The following is a 14,424-nucleotide window of genomic DNA, read 5'->3' as shown; positions in this document are numbered from 1 at the left end:
AGAGAGAGAGAGAGAGAGAGAGAGAGAGAGAGAGAGAGAGAGAGAGAGAGAGAGAAAACAGAACAAAGAGTATTGAAGAATAACCCATTAACAAATAGAATGAGACAAAAAAAATGCATCAGGAACAAAGAGCTATCGAAAACTCAGCCATGAACCTAAAAAAAAAAAAAAAAAAGGAAAAGAATGGAAGAAAGGACAAATCTCTCTCAGTAAATGGATTAATATCATGAAAAGCAATTCACTCACATCATTTTTAGGGCTGTCAATATATTTTCCTTCCCTTGACATTTTTATATATTAGAAACTTTGAATTCTGCAGCAGTGAAGGGCGTGGACGTGGTAGTATTGAGAGAGAGAGAGTGGGTGTGAAAGGGGCAGGGAATACACACACACACACACACACACACACACACACAGAGAGAGAGAGAGAGAGAGAGAGAGAGAGAGAGAGAGAGAGAGAGAGAGAGAGAGAGAGAGAGAGAGAGAGAGAGAGAGAGAGAGAGGATAATAATTAGGTTACGGAAGAAAACGTACGATAATTATATGTTTTTGATGAAATTGAGCAGAAAAATGTCCTTGAATTTGTCATTAGTGTGAGTGCAAGCGATAGTAAAGGCGACAGTTTGTTGACAGGAGGGAACTCAGACACGAAACACGCACACACGCACACGCACACGCACACACCGACCGCTACCAACACAGTGCGATCCCTTCCATGTTGCGAGCTATAAACTACTAAGCTAATGTTGTAGTTTTAAGGTTCTCCCAGTCCCCATATGTATATTTTCAGTATGTATGTACTGTAATTCCTTATAAACCGTATATTATTATTATTATTATTATTACTCTCTCACACACACACACACACACACACACACACACACACACACACACACACACACACACACACACACACACACACACACACACACTGTACTCCAATCTACCCACATATATACTAGTACATCCACACACTATCAACTCCCACGTGAAGCCTTGCCTACCTAAGCCTCACTTCTTACATTTAGATACTCCTTTGATAGTTAATTACATTTCCACTCCAAAGCGTTCTCTCTCTCTCTCTCTCTCTCTCTCTCTCTCTCTCTCTCTCTCTCTCTCTCTCTCTCTGAAAGGAGTGTAGGTTCATCGGATCTATACATTCACTCTTCCATTTTTTCCTTTTATTCATATTGTGAGTTTAACTGAGAACAATAAAATATAAAGCCTCTCTCTCTCTCTCTCTCTCTCTCTCTCTCTCTCTCTCTCTCTCTGGCAACCGAGCCTGAACTAAGCAAAATTTTCCCCTCTCACTTAATAGGAAGGTAGTAAATGTCAACCTACACATTTTCTCCTGGGCGTCAATATGAATACTATACTGGTAACCTGCTTAATGACTCGCTCACCTGGTTGTAGGTCAGCCTCTCCGACCTCCTCCCGTGAAAGCTTTGATCATTCGCCTTGGGTATTTCAGTTTAAGTTTTTTTTTTCTATTTTTCTTTTTTTTTCCTTTCCACAGTTGTTTTTTTCTTTTTGTATTTTTTTTAGTTTTCTATTTCATATGTTCCTGGTATCTGTTCATTTTTCCTCTCTATTCACTATTTCTTATATTTTCTTTTTACTTCCATTTTAGTTGATGTATTTCCGACGTTGTGTAATTCTCCAGCTATGCATTCGGTTTCTCATAACTCTTAACTTCTTTGACTTCTATTAATTGTGCTTATATAGACTCTCGTATCTCTTTCCTTACCTCTCCTTCTGGTCGATTTACTCTCATTTTCTTTAAATTGTACATTGTTAGGTTTGTTACTCTTTCTTTAAGTAATTTTGTTTTAGTTATGGAAGTGTGTGGTCTCGTCAGGACAGTCAGCACTAACCCATCCTTCCTTCAGGTTGGCAGACAAATAGGTGTCTCAGGAAACCATGTAAAGGTAAACTGCGAAAACATGTTTATTCAAGTAGCTCCATGTCCTGGGTACAGCATGTCATCCGCCGCGTGCTCTAAACACAATGAGACGGGGATAATATAGAGGCCACGCGCAGATCATAGTGAATAATCTAACTGGACCTTTGTGGATTGTTTCTTTTATATATCCACTCTTTAGTACCATGACGCATTTCCATATTCACTCAGGTGATTTTGTACAACTTCAGAAATATATATGGGGATTGAAATAGTGCACGAAGATTCTGGCCATTAATCTTCTGACCTCCATAGACCCTTCCTGATGTCAATAATGGTCTAATGGTACACAAATCTCAAGGTAAAAATGTGTCCCAATACCGAAAGGATTAACTGTAACGCTGTTTTGGTCGATACATTTCTGTTATAGCTGGCCATTGTTACATCCACCAGTCGACCACAAGAAGATACCAACATTATTGCCTTCTATTTTCTGTACGTAGGCTCCTGTGTTCGTGACAGTTGTGTGGAAGTTTACAGGTGGAGGAGATCAGATTTGAGACCCTGAAGATGACGCTGGATTCTCGTAGTCTCTATCGGATGGATCTTGAGGGAGTAAAGTGTTCTATCCTCTCACACGATCCTTACAATAAATCTTGCGATGTCCTCAAGCTGTGATCAAGAATGATTAATTGATTCTCGTCTCCAGTGTATCACACATCTTTCTCCTTCACTTGTAACTCCGCCAAGTTTTTATGCTAGATACTAACACCTCTTTGTAACTAAAATACCACTCACCTATTTACACACTACACGCTTTCCATAACTCACAATAAAAACCCATCTCTGCACTACACATTCACCATGGCTACCTCCAACACATTTAAAAGTTCATATCCATCTTTTACTCATATAAAATCTATTTTTTACAAAGTTGTGTGTTACGTGTCGCCTATCCAATCATTCTCAATTCCATTTCCACGAAGCCGACCCAATACAGAGTCCTTGTCCGCCACTATATGCAATAAGCCTGTTACATGTGAAGGCTTCTGCAGACAAAGTAATGGTAATCAAGGCTGAGTCACACAACACTCCTCTCATCAGTTTTCAAGGATCTTTTTCTTTATTTATTTTTTTTTTCGTAACGTTTGCTAAGCTATAAATACGCTAGCGCTCAATTGCTGCTCCAATAAAATGAGTAAAACAAATGTTCCACTCCTGTTGATCAATACAGTTCTTGATACTCCTCCCTGGAAACAGTTCAAGTCACAAGAGGGTTAGGTTACGTTAGCATAGATTGAAAAAATGCCCCTTCAGTTACCGTGCCTCTAAAAGTGAATAGGAAAGAAAAGTGTTACAGGAGCTTACCCAATATACTTTTTATACTCCTCAAAGGAAATAGTTGAAGTCATATGAAGATTGGGAATAGAATCGAACAGTTTCAGAGATTACCAATGAAGGAGATGAAAAGTGAAGGTAATGGCGAGTGAAAGAATAAACAGGTTAAATTTTCACTAATAATGACAAAACAAAGGTGAGAAATCGGAGTAAATCACGTATACATACATTCCCATTCCGACTAGATGAAAGGGACCAAAGAGTGAAGCATCTAGTTAACTTTTGCGATGCACTGTTTCGCCAAGTCTGTCGCAGTAATTGTGTCACCTGAACACACGCAAACAAGTAACAATGCCTCTGACTGACGCTCCACACTCACTACCTGGTCTATATATTCCAGTCTTGACTTCACAATAAAACTCTTAACCCCTTTAATACTGGAACACATATTTACCTTTAGATTTGTGTACGATTAGATAATTTTATTTACATTAGGAAGGGTCTATGGAAGTCAGAAGATTAATGGCCACAGTATTTACTATTTTAAGCACCACCCACATGAGTTTCTGAAGCTGTATAAAATCACCAAATAGTAAGTAGAATGAATATGGAAATGCGTCCTGGTACTGAAGGGGTTTATCATGAGGTGCCGAATTATCGTCTAGTATCCTCCAATCCGCCACACGTTTTAAGTCAAGACGGAAATATTTGCGAGTAGACAAATAAGAGAGTAAGTGCATCAGGTTCGCGTGTCTTTAGGTGGCAAAATTCCTGTGATAGTTAGCGAGAATAATGTCGAGAGAACAAGAGTAAGAGTAACTACAAAGTCCACAATATTCTCATTCTGTTGCAGTGTTGCTTCTGCTGCAGTGTTGTATCTCTTCCACTATCATTGCTGCTTGTAATAGGTTAAGTGCACGTCTCCCCCTCAAGTGGTCGCGCTTCACAAGACCTGCCGCTCATTATCCTGTGTGTTTTGCTAATCTTTCTAACGGGAGTGAGTTAACCACAGATTCATTCCCTTCTTAATCATTTCTGGTAAACTTAGGAATTGTGGCCTCGATTTCGGTTCTGATTTTTCTGTTCTCATATGACAGGAATGTTATTGAAACCTTTGGGAAATTACTCGTTTTTATTTTTGTTACTTGACTCTATTGCGTGACAGAAGTGAGGCGTCCCCTCTGCGATAAGATAGTCTGGCTCTCTACATATACTTTAGTTCCTTCAATCATATTCTGTCAGTCTCTTTTTTTTAGCACTATTGCGTGACGGAAGTGTTGCGTCACCCTCTCTTCGGGAAATGCTTCTGGCAAGATTTTTTTTTCTTCCTTATTGTTCTCCTGTTTCTATTTTTAGGAGCGGCATTCAGCGGGCCTGTGTATATCGATTTGGCTTACAGTTACGAGGATGAAAGATCTACCCCCACGACACCACATTCCTCCACACGACCACGTTAAATCTCATCAATACTCGCACCGCCGCTCGCTCTGCCACGCACTTCGCCCCATGCATCCACCACACCGACCCGTGCCTCTTGTAATATTCAGGCGGCCAGTGCTACCTAAATAAAACTAAGCAAAAGGAGGTTCATATATTAGAGTTATAAATAAGAAACATTAGAAGCGTTCTCAAGATGTCAGGGTTTACGTGGGATAAAAAAGTTAGGTGTACAGTTTGGGGTATCCAGTGCAAGCGGGAGAAAAAAAAATTAATAAAACATAAGCAAAACGAGGCTCATGTATCAAAGTTATAAATAAAAGACAATAGAAGCATTTTCAAGATGTCAGGTTTTAGTTTACGTGGCATAAAAAAGTTAGGTGTACAGTTTGAGGTATCTAGTGGTAGCTGAATAAAACTAAGCAAGACGAGGCTCATGTACTACAGTTCAAAAAATATAAGAAATAAAAGCGTTTCCAAGATATCAGGGTTTTTTTTAGTTTACGTGGCATAGAGAAGTTAGGTGTACTTTGAGGTATCCAGTGCAACCTAAACTAAACTAAGCAAAACGAGGCTCATGTATTTTTGTTATAAATAAAAGACAATAGAGGCATTTTCAAGATATCAGGTTTTAGTTTACGTGGCATTGAAAATTTAGGTGTAGTTTGAGGTATCCAGTGCAACCTAAACGACACTAAGTAAATCGAGGCTCATTAGACATTAGAAGCGTTCCAGATGTCAGGTTTTAGTTCACGTGTTGCTTGATGGGACAAAGAGGTTGGCTGTAGAGTTTGTTGAGGAGACGTGATCGCATGAGTGAATTGTGCTCTTCGGTACTATCATTTCGTTTTGTATAACAGGATATACTTCTCTCCACTAGTGTATAGGTTGTTATTTAGTCTGATAGTTGGTTGGTAGGTAGGTAATTTAGTTTATAAGCGAGATAACCAGTCAGTTACACAATTGGATAGTTAAAAGAGGTAGACAGAGAGTATAGCACATAGTTATTAGTCAAAGAATTAATTAGTTATATGATGTGCAAGATGGTCAGTTAATTATGTAGTTCGTTACTTAGTTAGCCAGCTACATGGTCAGTTAGGGAAGTACATGCTCAAATACGTAGATAATTCGTTAATTAGCAAATCGGTCAGCTGAGAAAAATTGCAGAAACACGCACGGCCTACCTATACAAGATAACAAAGTCAGTTCATTTCAAGTCTGCATCCATTCTTCACTACATTCCCGCCGCGACGCACAAGACCCCCACACGCGCCCGGAGCCTAGCCACACCTGCCGCCGCACTACAATCCCGTGTGAGCCCACCAATGCATTTACTGAACCCTCTGAGTCACCAGTAATTTCCGTGATACTACTCAGGGTCACAGGCCGGCATTCCAACGCCTTCGATTGCCTCACGACCACCCTCAGTAGTGCGCACGTACGAGTACATATACTCACACTCACACTCACATATTGTCACGTCCACCACCATCATTATCATCATCAGCTTCAAAGTCATCATTATCAACAGTGGTAGCAAAAGTTTCTCTGTTCTTTCTTCTTCTGTGGTTTTGGAATTTACTTTGTCGATATGATACATTTTTCTCTCTCCGTTTCAATATTCATTCATTGATTTATTTAATTATTTCCTTGATTTTCTGTTTATTTATTATCTCTATTATTTTTCTTTCCCTTCTTGTGTCCACTGTTCTGTCTAGTTTATAGTTTTGTTGGTGTTTTCTCAATATCAAGGTAATATTTCTTTTTTCCAAGCCTATAAAAAGAACAGCCAAGATTCAGATAAAGAATAAAAAACATCACAAACAGATCGTCCCTTGGTAAATTCATCTCGGTGCTCAGAGCGGAGATGCTTCTAAATCCTTCTTTCAGTGTTAAAAATAGATACATGAGCGCTGGAAGGGCAGGAAGACAGAGATACAGAATGGAAGACTGAAGGATTACCAAGTCGGCTTCTCCTTCCTTGGGGCAGCGGTAATGACGGGGTGGATCCATTCTGTCTGTCTACCTGCCTGTCTGTCTCCCTGGTAATGAGAGTGATCAATTCTGTCTGTCTGTCTGGTGGTGAGGGGGTGAAAACATTGTCATCTCGTCCATATCTGCCTGTCTGTTAGTCTAGTAATGAGGTGGTGGAATCATTCTGTCTAATATCGAGGTGTTTTCATTCTTTCTGTCTGGTAATGAGGAAATTGAAACATTTCGTCTCTCTCTCTCTCTCTCTCTCTCTCTCTCTCTCTCTCTCTCTCTCTCTCTCTCTCTGTTTCTGACTCCAGTCGCGAGTTAGAAACTCCACCAACACAATCTCGGTGGAAGGCAAAGCAAAGCACTTGGTTGTACAAATGTCCGTTTACCTAACCAGCCGTGGCGGTAAAGGTGAAGTACCCTTTGACTCGCACAACATGATTGATTCGATCCTCAGGCACTATGAAAAAGTTTAACGTCCTTCCTTTGCAATTAACACCTTGGCTTCACAAAACACGGCACCATATGGGCAGAAGATGAGGACACTTCCAGCAAGTAGCGAGAGAGATCGGAACTTGTGATCAAACAGGGCGGCACCACAGCAACCTATTCCTTAAGGGCGATAGAATAGATTCCACTCGAACTATAAGCCTCTTGGGAGTCTTGGCCAAAAGGTCATGAAAGGCATTGCTCCACTCCAAGGAAACCAAAACTTAGGGAAGAAAATGTTCAATAGAATAAGAAGTTTGAATGTAGTCTGTATCAGAGTTACGACTGTCAGTACTACAGGAACCGGCCGCTATAAACATTAAGTCAGTGATACATTTATTCTGAATTAACACTCCAGCACAAGGGAAGTGTTCAGTATTTCTCAGTATAAACTACACAAATTCGTCTGTGTAAGTAATAATAATAAAAAAGTGTGTTTGAATCATTACACGAGACCAATTACATAATCGTTTCCAGTACCACGCCTGGGGAAGGTCAGACTGTTAGTAATGGGTCATTTGCATTGTAAATAGAGGCGTGGAAGGTAGGCATCAGGGACAATATGATTACCAACGCGCAGACAGTGGCTGGTGGTGCGCACAGTGGGAGATGTTCACAAGAAAATATATGTATAAACTAAATACAACTGTGTTCTGGGTAATTTTGATTCTTGCAATAAATTTTCAGAACCATGAATGTGGTAAAATCAGGAAAACAAAGACTGTATAAGAAACAAAGTCAATTAAAGGACCTTCTAAACGACAAGCGGCTTGAAAATCTACAACCTTCCTGGAAAAATTAGAAGAAAAAGATCGCTTCATTTCCTTCAGAGTCAGACATTAATTAACAAGGCAAATTGGTCCGGAAAGACCATCATCCGGTACAAACTTAACGATCTTCAGTGAAAAGAGAGTTGCATCTTACACGAGAGAAAAAGATGTATTGCTTATATGTACAGATATTGATATAGTGTTAAAAAAAATAAAATAAAAACTTCCTTAAAAATACGAAGCTCTAAGAAAGACGTAATGAAGGTTATTGAGACTTACAGAAGGACACTTGGTGGGAAGAAAGACCGAAAATTATAACAGCGATGTCTTAAATTTTATAACAAAAAATATCACAAGAAATAATCTGACGAAAAATTTAGAAAAAACTGAGACAAGTATTTTTTATACTTTTCTTTTTACTTACAGATATTCACATTGTTTCCTCAGATATGAACGTTTACTTGGAGAAATTCTTACCCTTAGTACGTTCACATAAATCAAAACGCTGGATTCTTTTTTATTTCATTCATAAATTAATTAATAACACTGTTTTTGCTTTTTGATAAACTAAATACCTATAACCTCTCTTTCATAAACGAGTCTGATAACGCCGTGCTCTTGGTTTATATCCTTCCCTGTGAGCAATATCATAGTCAATAACAATAATGTAGCTCCATCAGGCAGAAGAAAACGAATTACAAACGCAACATAAAAAACACAACGAAGTGGCGAGCAAATGAAGAGAAAGAGAATGAGAGGAAAAGTAAAGAAAGGCAGTAAAACAAAGCGAAACCGTCAACAAGACACGGCACAACGAGCTCACCCAGTGCAGGCGGAGGTCACTGACTATGAAGAAAAATATGTTATGAAGAGAGAGAGAAAGTCACTGACCAAAACAAAGTGGCTGTGAGAAAGACAGATTGGGACGTCTTCATTATTCAGGGATTACCACCGCCAGCCACCTGTATTTCTTAATTATACTATTTTTATAACTATATTTGTTACAGCCATCCCATCTCCATACAAGTGTAGAAAACAAATATTACTAAAGCAAGAAGTGCGCGTCTTAAATATCAAAGTTGAAACGGTGACTAATGCTGAACGATTACATGCATCGAGGCTGGCAAGTAAGTGGACCTTTTTTGTTGCTTTTTAATTTTTCTGTTGCTCTTGGCCAGCTTTCTCCTCTTACACACGAAGAAAGTGCTGGTGGAGACACAGGATAAGGCACGTACACTTCAAAATTAAACTAGTACAAGAAAATAATAATCCTTCCAATATTCGAAGACTAAATTGCACATTAATAATTTACGCACACACATACACACACGAGAGAGAGAGAGAGAGAGAGAGAGAGAGAGAGAGAGAGAGAGAGAGAGAGAGAGAGAGAGAGAGAGAGAGAGAGAGAGAGAATGGCAATATGTTCGCCTTACTGAAAATACATATTAATTAAGGTAATACTATTCCTTTCCGACCTTTGAACTGGCCAGGAAGGTTAAAAGTCTACATCAACGATCTTTCACTCTTATACGAGGTTTACAAATATTTTCTTAATTATACCTACGGGACACACACACACACACACACACACACACACACACACACACACACACACACACACACACACACACACACATAGCTTGCTTCCTTGAGTGACTGATAGATAGACCAACAAATACATAGATATAGATTTGTCTTCTTTTAGAGGGAGGTATCGAGGTATTTGCTCCTTAATTTTGGCTGACGCTTTTCCCTCTGTAGACAGCCAGCACTCAAGTGGGCCTTTTTTTCATCTTTTCTTTTGTTTGCCCTTGGCCGACTCTTTTCCCTTCATAAGAAAAAGGACGGATAGATAAATAGACAGAAAAATAGATAGACCAACAAATTGATAGACAGATTTGGCAGTATTATTATATTACATCTTTTTTGTTTTGCTGCTACATTCCAGTTCACACACAGGAATAATGTACATACGATTACGCTTCAGTGCAGTGGCTGGCTAGTAAACACAGAAGTGATGGACGAGGCACTGTCCTATTGTAACGCGATGAAAGTCAATGTATGGTTATCCCGCGGTATCAAGCTACTAGTGTGATTAGTGTGTGCTGTCAGGTCACTCGTGTGTGCTGTGATTTGATGCGTCGATGTAACGTTATATTTCATGTGTTATCTATGTTGTTATAATTATGATCAATACTTCTATTTATCAATTTATCAGTCTATCTATCTACATACTTTGCTATCTACCTTCCTAAAGATTTATTTATATACGTATGCATCTATCTATTGGTCTACTTATCTATTCATCTATCTATCTAAGCGAACGAGGACATGAACGAATCGTAGTGTTGCAAATAGATTAGACGCAAAACTTCTTGGTTAATATGACAAGAAACTTCCACCCCACATATACAGCACTCGATTGTAGAAAGTAGGGCGCAACAGAGATAGAGGAGCATGAAAAAGAGAACCAAAATATCACAAGACATCAGCACCATCTTCCAGACAGCCTGGTGTACAATCCTTCAACTTTAGCACCACATTCTGAAACACTTCCCCGTCGCACCTCCACTACGTTAAGGCTCTTTTTGAAATTACACGGGTCTTAAGGATGTTTTCACGTCTGAGCTACAGATTAACATGTCCGCGTTGTGAACAGGAAAAACACTCTTTGTCACTCCAGCTGATGATCTGTGCAGCCTTTGAAAATAGTCGTGGTGTGAGAGTAAAACGTTTCACAACAGGGGCTTTAGACGTAGCGATCCATGGCAACCCACCAACTAGTACACTACCACCATAACACCCTCTCCTTTCCTCTCCTCTCGCTTTAATCCTCCTTCTCCTCCTTCCTCTCCTCTCGCTCCCTGCTCCCCGTACCCTTCCTCCTCCCCTCCTCATTACCTCCTGCATATTCATTGCTTCTTTCCCTCATTCTCTCCTCTCATTCCTCCAACTCATTTTAGCTCCCTCATATGAATAAATAGCCTCGCAAAGGGTCAACATGTATGCTAATGTTGGTTCGAAGTAAGTTTGTTTTTCTTTATTCGTAATCGCTAAACTAATACGAAAATACAATAAACTTACCCTGTATATTCGTGATTTCTTGACGTGTACCTTATCTTCTATTCTACGATTTTTTTTTTTTTTTTCTTCTTCGTTCGTAAACCGTTTTTTTTTTTTTTCACTTATTGTTACCAGCCATACATTGTCGGATCTCTTATACTTCATGAAACGAGCTTTAACCCTTTCAGTACTGGGACACATTTTTACCTTGAGTTTGGATATGATTAGACGAATTTATTGACATTAGGAAGGGTCTATGGAGGGCAGATGAATGGCCTGAATCTTCACTATTTTAATCCCCACGTAAGTTTCTGAAGCTGTAGAAAATCAAGAAATAGTATCAAGAACTGGTATTGAAAGGGTTAAAAAAGATTAGATACATTTATGATGGTTTTGATGGATGGAAATGTATAGGCACGTTTCATAATTTGTATTCTCATGTATAGGTCTATTGGCTTCCTGCAGCTGCCTTTATTTCCTTATGTTCTCATGTTTTTATTTCATCCATGCATCTAAGTATACATAAATTCTTCACGCAAAATTTAGACTTGAAAAAGAGAGAAAAAAATACTCCTTTATCATCCTCTGAGGCCAATTCTAATAACACTTCTTTCAACTTGTCTGGGGACTGGCACCTCAGTGGGGCTTTTTTTTTTTTTTTAATCACAGTTTTTTGTTGCCCTTGGATGGTTTTTCCCTTACATAAAAAAAAACACTTCGTATAGCTTCTCCATGACCATTGAGGATTTCGAGACAATGGTGGTGGTGGTGGTGGTGGTGGTGGTGGTGGTGGTGGTGGTGGTGGTGGTGGTGGTGGTGGTGGCGGTGGTGGTGGTGGTACTTTTATCACTCTTTGCAAGCTGGGAGGATCCTGAACGTTCTCTCTTAACTGTGCAATAATCGTTTCCAGGCGCACCTCGTTCCCACTGAATGAAACTGAACTCCATCAGGTGAGTAAAAAAAAAAAAAAAAAAAGAAAAAGAAAAAGAAAAAGAAAAAGAAAAAGAAAAAGAAAAAAGAAAAAAGAAAAAAGTCCATCTGAAAACACGTCCTTCCTTCCTTGCCATCTGTGTAAGTCTCAGAAAGAGAGAGAGAGCGAGAGAGAGAGAGAGAGAGAGAGAGAGAGAGAGAGAGAGAGAGAGAGAGAGAGAGAGAGAGAGAGAGAGAGAGAGAGAGAGAGAGAGAGAGAGACTGCTAAAGCGAGCACACCGAAGATGGATGGATGGATGGATGGATGGATGGATAGATAAATAGATAGATAGATAGATAGATAGATAGAAAGATAGATAGATAGATAGATAGATCGATGGATGGATAGACAGACAGACAGACAGATAGATAGATAAATAGATATAGATAGACAGATAGCTTCCTTGAATGACTGCTAGATAGATACATAGATAGATAGATGGATAGATAGATACACAGACAGACAGACAGACAGACAGACAGACAGACAGACAGATAAATACATACATACATATACATATAGGTAGCCAGATAAATAGATAGAAAGATAGATGGACACAGATAGATAGAGACAATACAGATAAATACACAATATAGATAGACAGATAAATACATGGACACAAATAGATACACGTCGATACCAAAAGAAGAATTAAAGAAGAAGATTAGAAGAAAAAGAGTTCAAGAAAAATAAGAATAAAAGGAGAAAAATTAGAGGAAGAAGAAAAATTAACCATTGAAATCCATTGAGGTGACTTTGTTTCCATTTAACCCTTTACGTACGGGGAGTTGATTTAGTGTCCGTGTGTTACAGCGAGCAGTTGATAGAATGAAGGATAATAATGAACACAAGTAACAAAAGAGAACCAGTACCTGAGTGTCGGACGGCAGGAAGCATCTCCATCCTCGGTTCTTCTTGTCCCTTGACTTGAAGCACATGCAGGTCGAGTAAGGGAACATCGCCCTTGTGCTGCTTCTCAGGGGCGCCCTCTCTTGGTGGTGGTGGTGGTGGTGGTGTGGTGGTGGTGGTGGTGGTGGTTTTGATATATCTGCTATCGTCCTCCTCGTGGATAACAAAAGTGGACGTCTTCTTAGCGGGCTAGTTGGCGCCTCTACCGACCACGTGACGTCAACTTTTGTACTGTTTTCAAATACACGAAAGAACACTCAAGATTTTTGTTTTATATGTGTGTGTGTGAGTGTTTCTTTTAGTTCACAGAGAATAGACACGATTATTACACGTCCGTAAGAGGCGACGAAGAGCTTCAGAGGCTGTCATCATTCTCCGTCTCCAGAGCAGAGAACAGACTCCCTAACCTCATACACTATGGACGAAACCACTGTCAGTCTCTGTGCGAGCAGGTCCCATGAACTTCAGAGCACAGACAACTACATCGAAGTCTCGTTTAGTGGCCACACATTTTGATTATGGGGGAAACACTACATGTATCCAGTAGTTAAGGTTTGAGATTTGATTTAGAGTTGCGCAGAAAGAGGCTCGGACATCACACCTTCACTAGTGACTTGCTGACGGGTGTGTGCACTTGTTACTTCACATGCCCTTTGTCTGACGGGCAAATATGGGCATTTTTTTTCTGCTACTAAGTTATTTGTCCTTTTGGCACTTAGCTGAACACCCGGAATGTTTTTTTATTCAGTCATAAGTTAACACCTGGTAGGAAAGGCAAATTATTGTCATACGTTTCTCATCTCACTAATATCGTACATATATTTGTGTCTTGTGATACGAAAACGAGGATAATGAATGATGAATCTGTCAGTTTGGAAGCACGTCTTATGTACAGCACCGTCAGTGTCCCATGTCAACAAGGCCTGCGTCCATCACCCACCGTCTCTCCGTCAACAATGTCACTTCTCTCACCACCGCCTAGATAAGCTTTGGTCATGGCGTGTACTCGTGGGTTTGTCCACGTGCACACACATACACACACAAACATACACACACGCCCACACAAAAAACACAACACAAATACAAGCACACAACACACACACACACACAAAACAAATACAAACACACACAACACACACACACACACACACACACACACACACACACACACACACACACACACACACACAAAGGGTGTGCGAGAGTACACAAAACCGCGTGCGACTCCCTCCCTGTCACAACAGCCGCCAAGTCAGCACTACACCGGTCTCTCTAACGTTCGCTCTTACGGCACTCCTACTTTAAAACTGTCTAGTCACTCAGTGGTGTGGGAAATCTGCCTCCATCCCCACACACCAGCCTCTCCGCGTTAGCCTCTTGCCTGGGACTGTTCCTTATTTGTACTGCAGCCCCGTGTTGGGGGGGTCGCGTTGTGCTAGTCCTCAAAAAGTGCAGTGAATGGAGGCGAGTTGACACCAGAGGCTGTTGACACATGTTGAGGCGCTGCCAGTGTTGTGCGTTCGTACATAAGCCTCCTCCACAGGGTTACCAGTGTCTTCCATTTATCG

The 14,424-nt window shown here is 40.1% G+C and overlaps 1 protein-coding gene across 2 annotated transcripts in view; it reads right to left on the bottom strand.

Annotated features, from left to right (window-relative positions):
- The window catches only part of LOC123503984, a 194,741-nt gene extending 181,123 nt beyond the window's left edge, over nt 1-13,618 (bottom strand). For both annotated transcript variants that reach the window (XM_045254175.1, XM_045254174.1), the window contains exon 1: nt 12,820-13,618. In XM_045254175.1, the coding sequence (XP_045110110.1) occupies nt 12,820-12,906 (87 nt within the window). In that variant the 5' untranslated portion in view covers nt 12,907-13,618. The remainder of the gene's footprint in view (nt 1-12,819) is intronic.
- Nucleotides 13,619-14,424: the final 806 nt, after the last annotated feature.

Source organism: Portunus trituberculatus, chromosome 15 (assembly GCF_017591435.1).
Source record: "Portunus trituberculatus isolate SZX2019 chromosome 15, ASM1759143v1, whole genome shotgun sequence".
NCBI lineage: Eukaryota > Metazoa > Arthropoda > Malacostraca > Decapoda > Portunidae > Portunus > Portunus trituberculatus.
The sequence above is the reverse complement of the archived record's forward strand: the minus strand, read 5'-3'. Positions and strand labels throughout refer to the sequence as shown.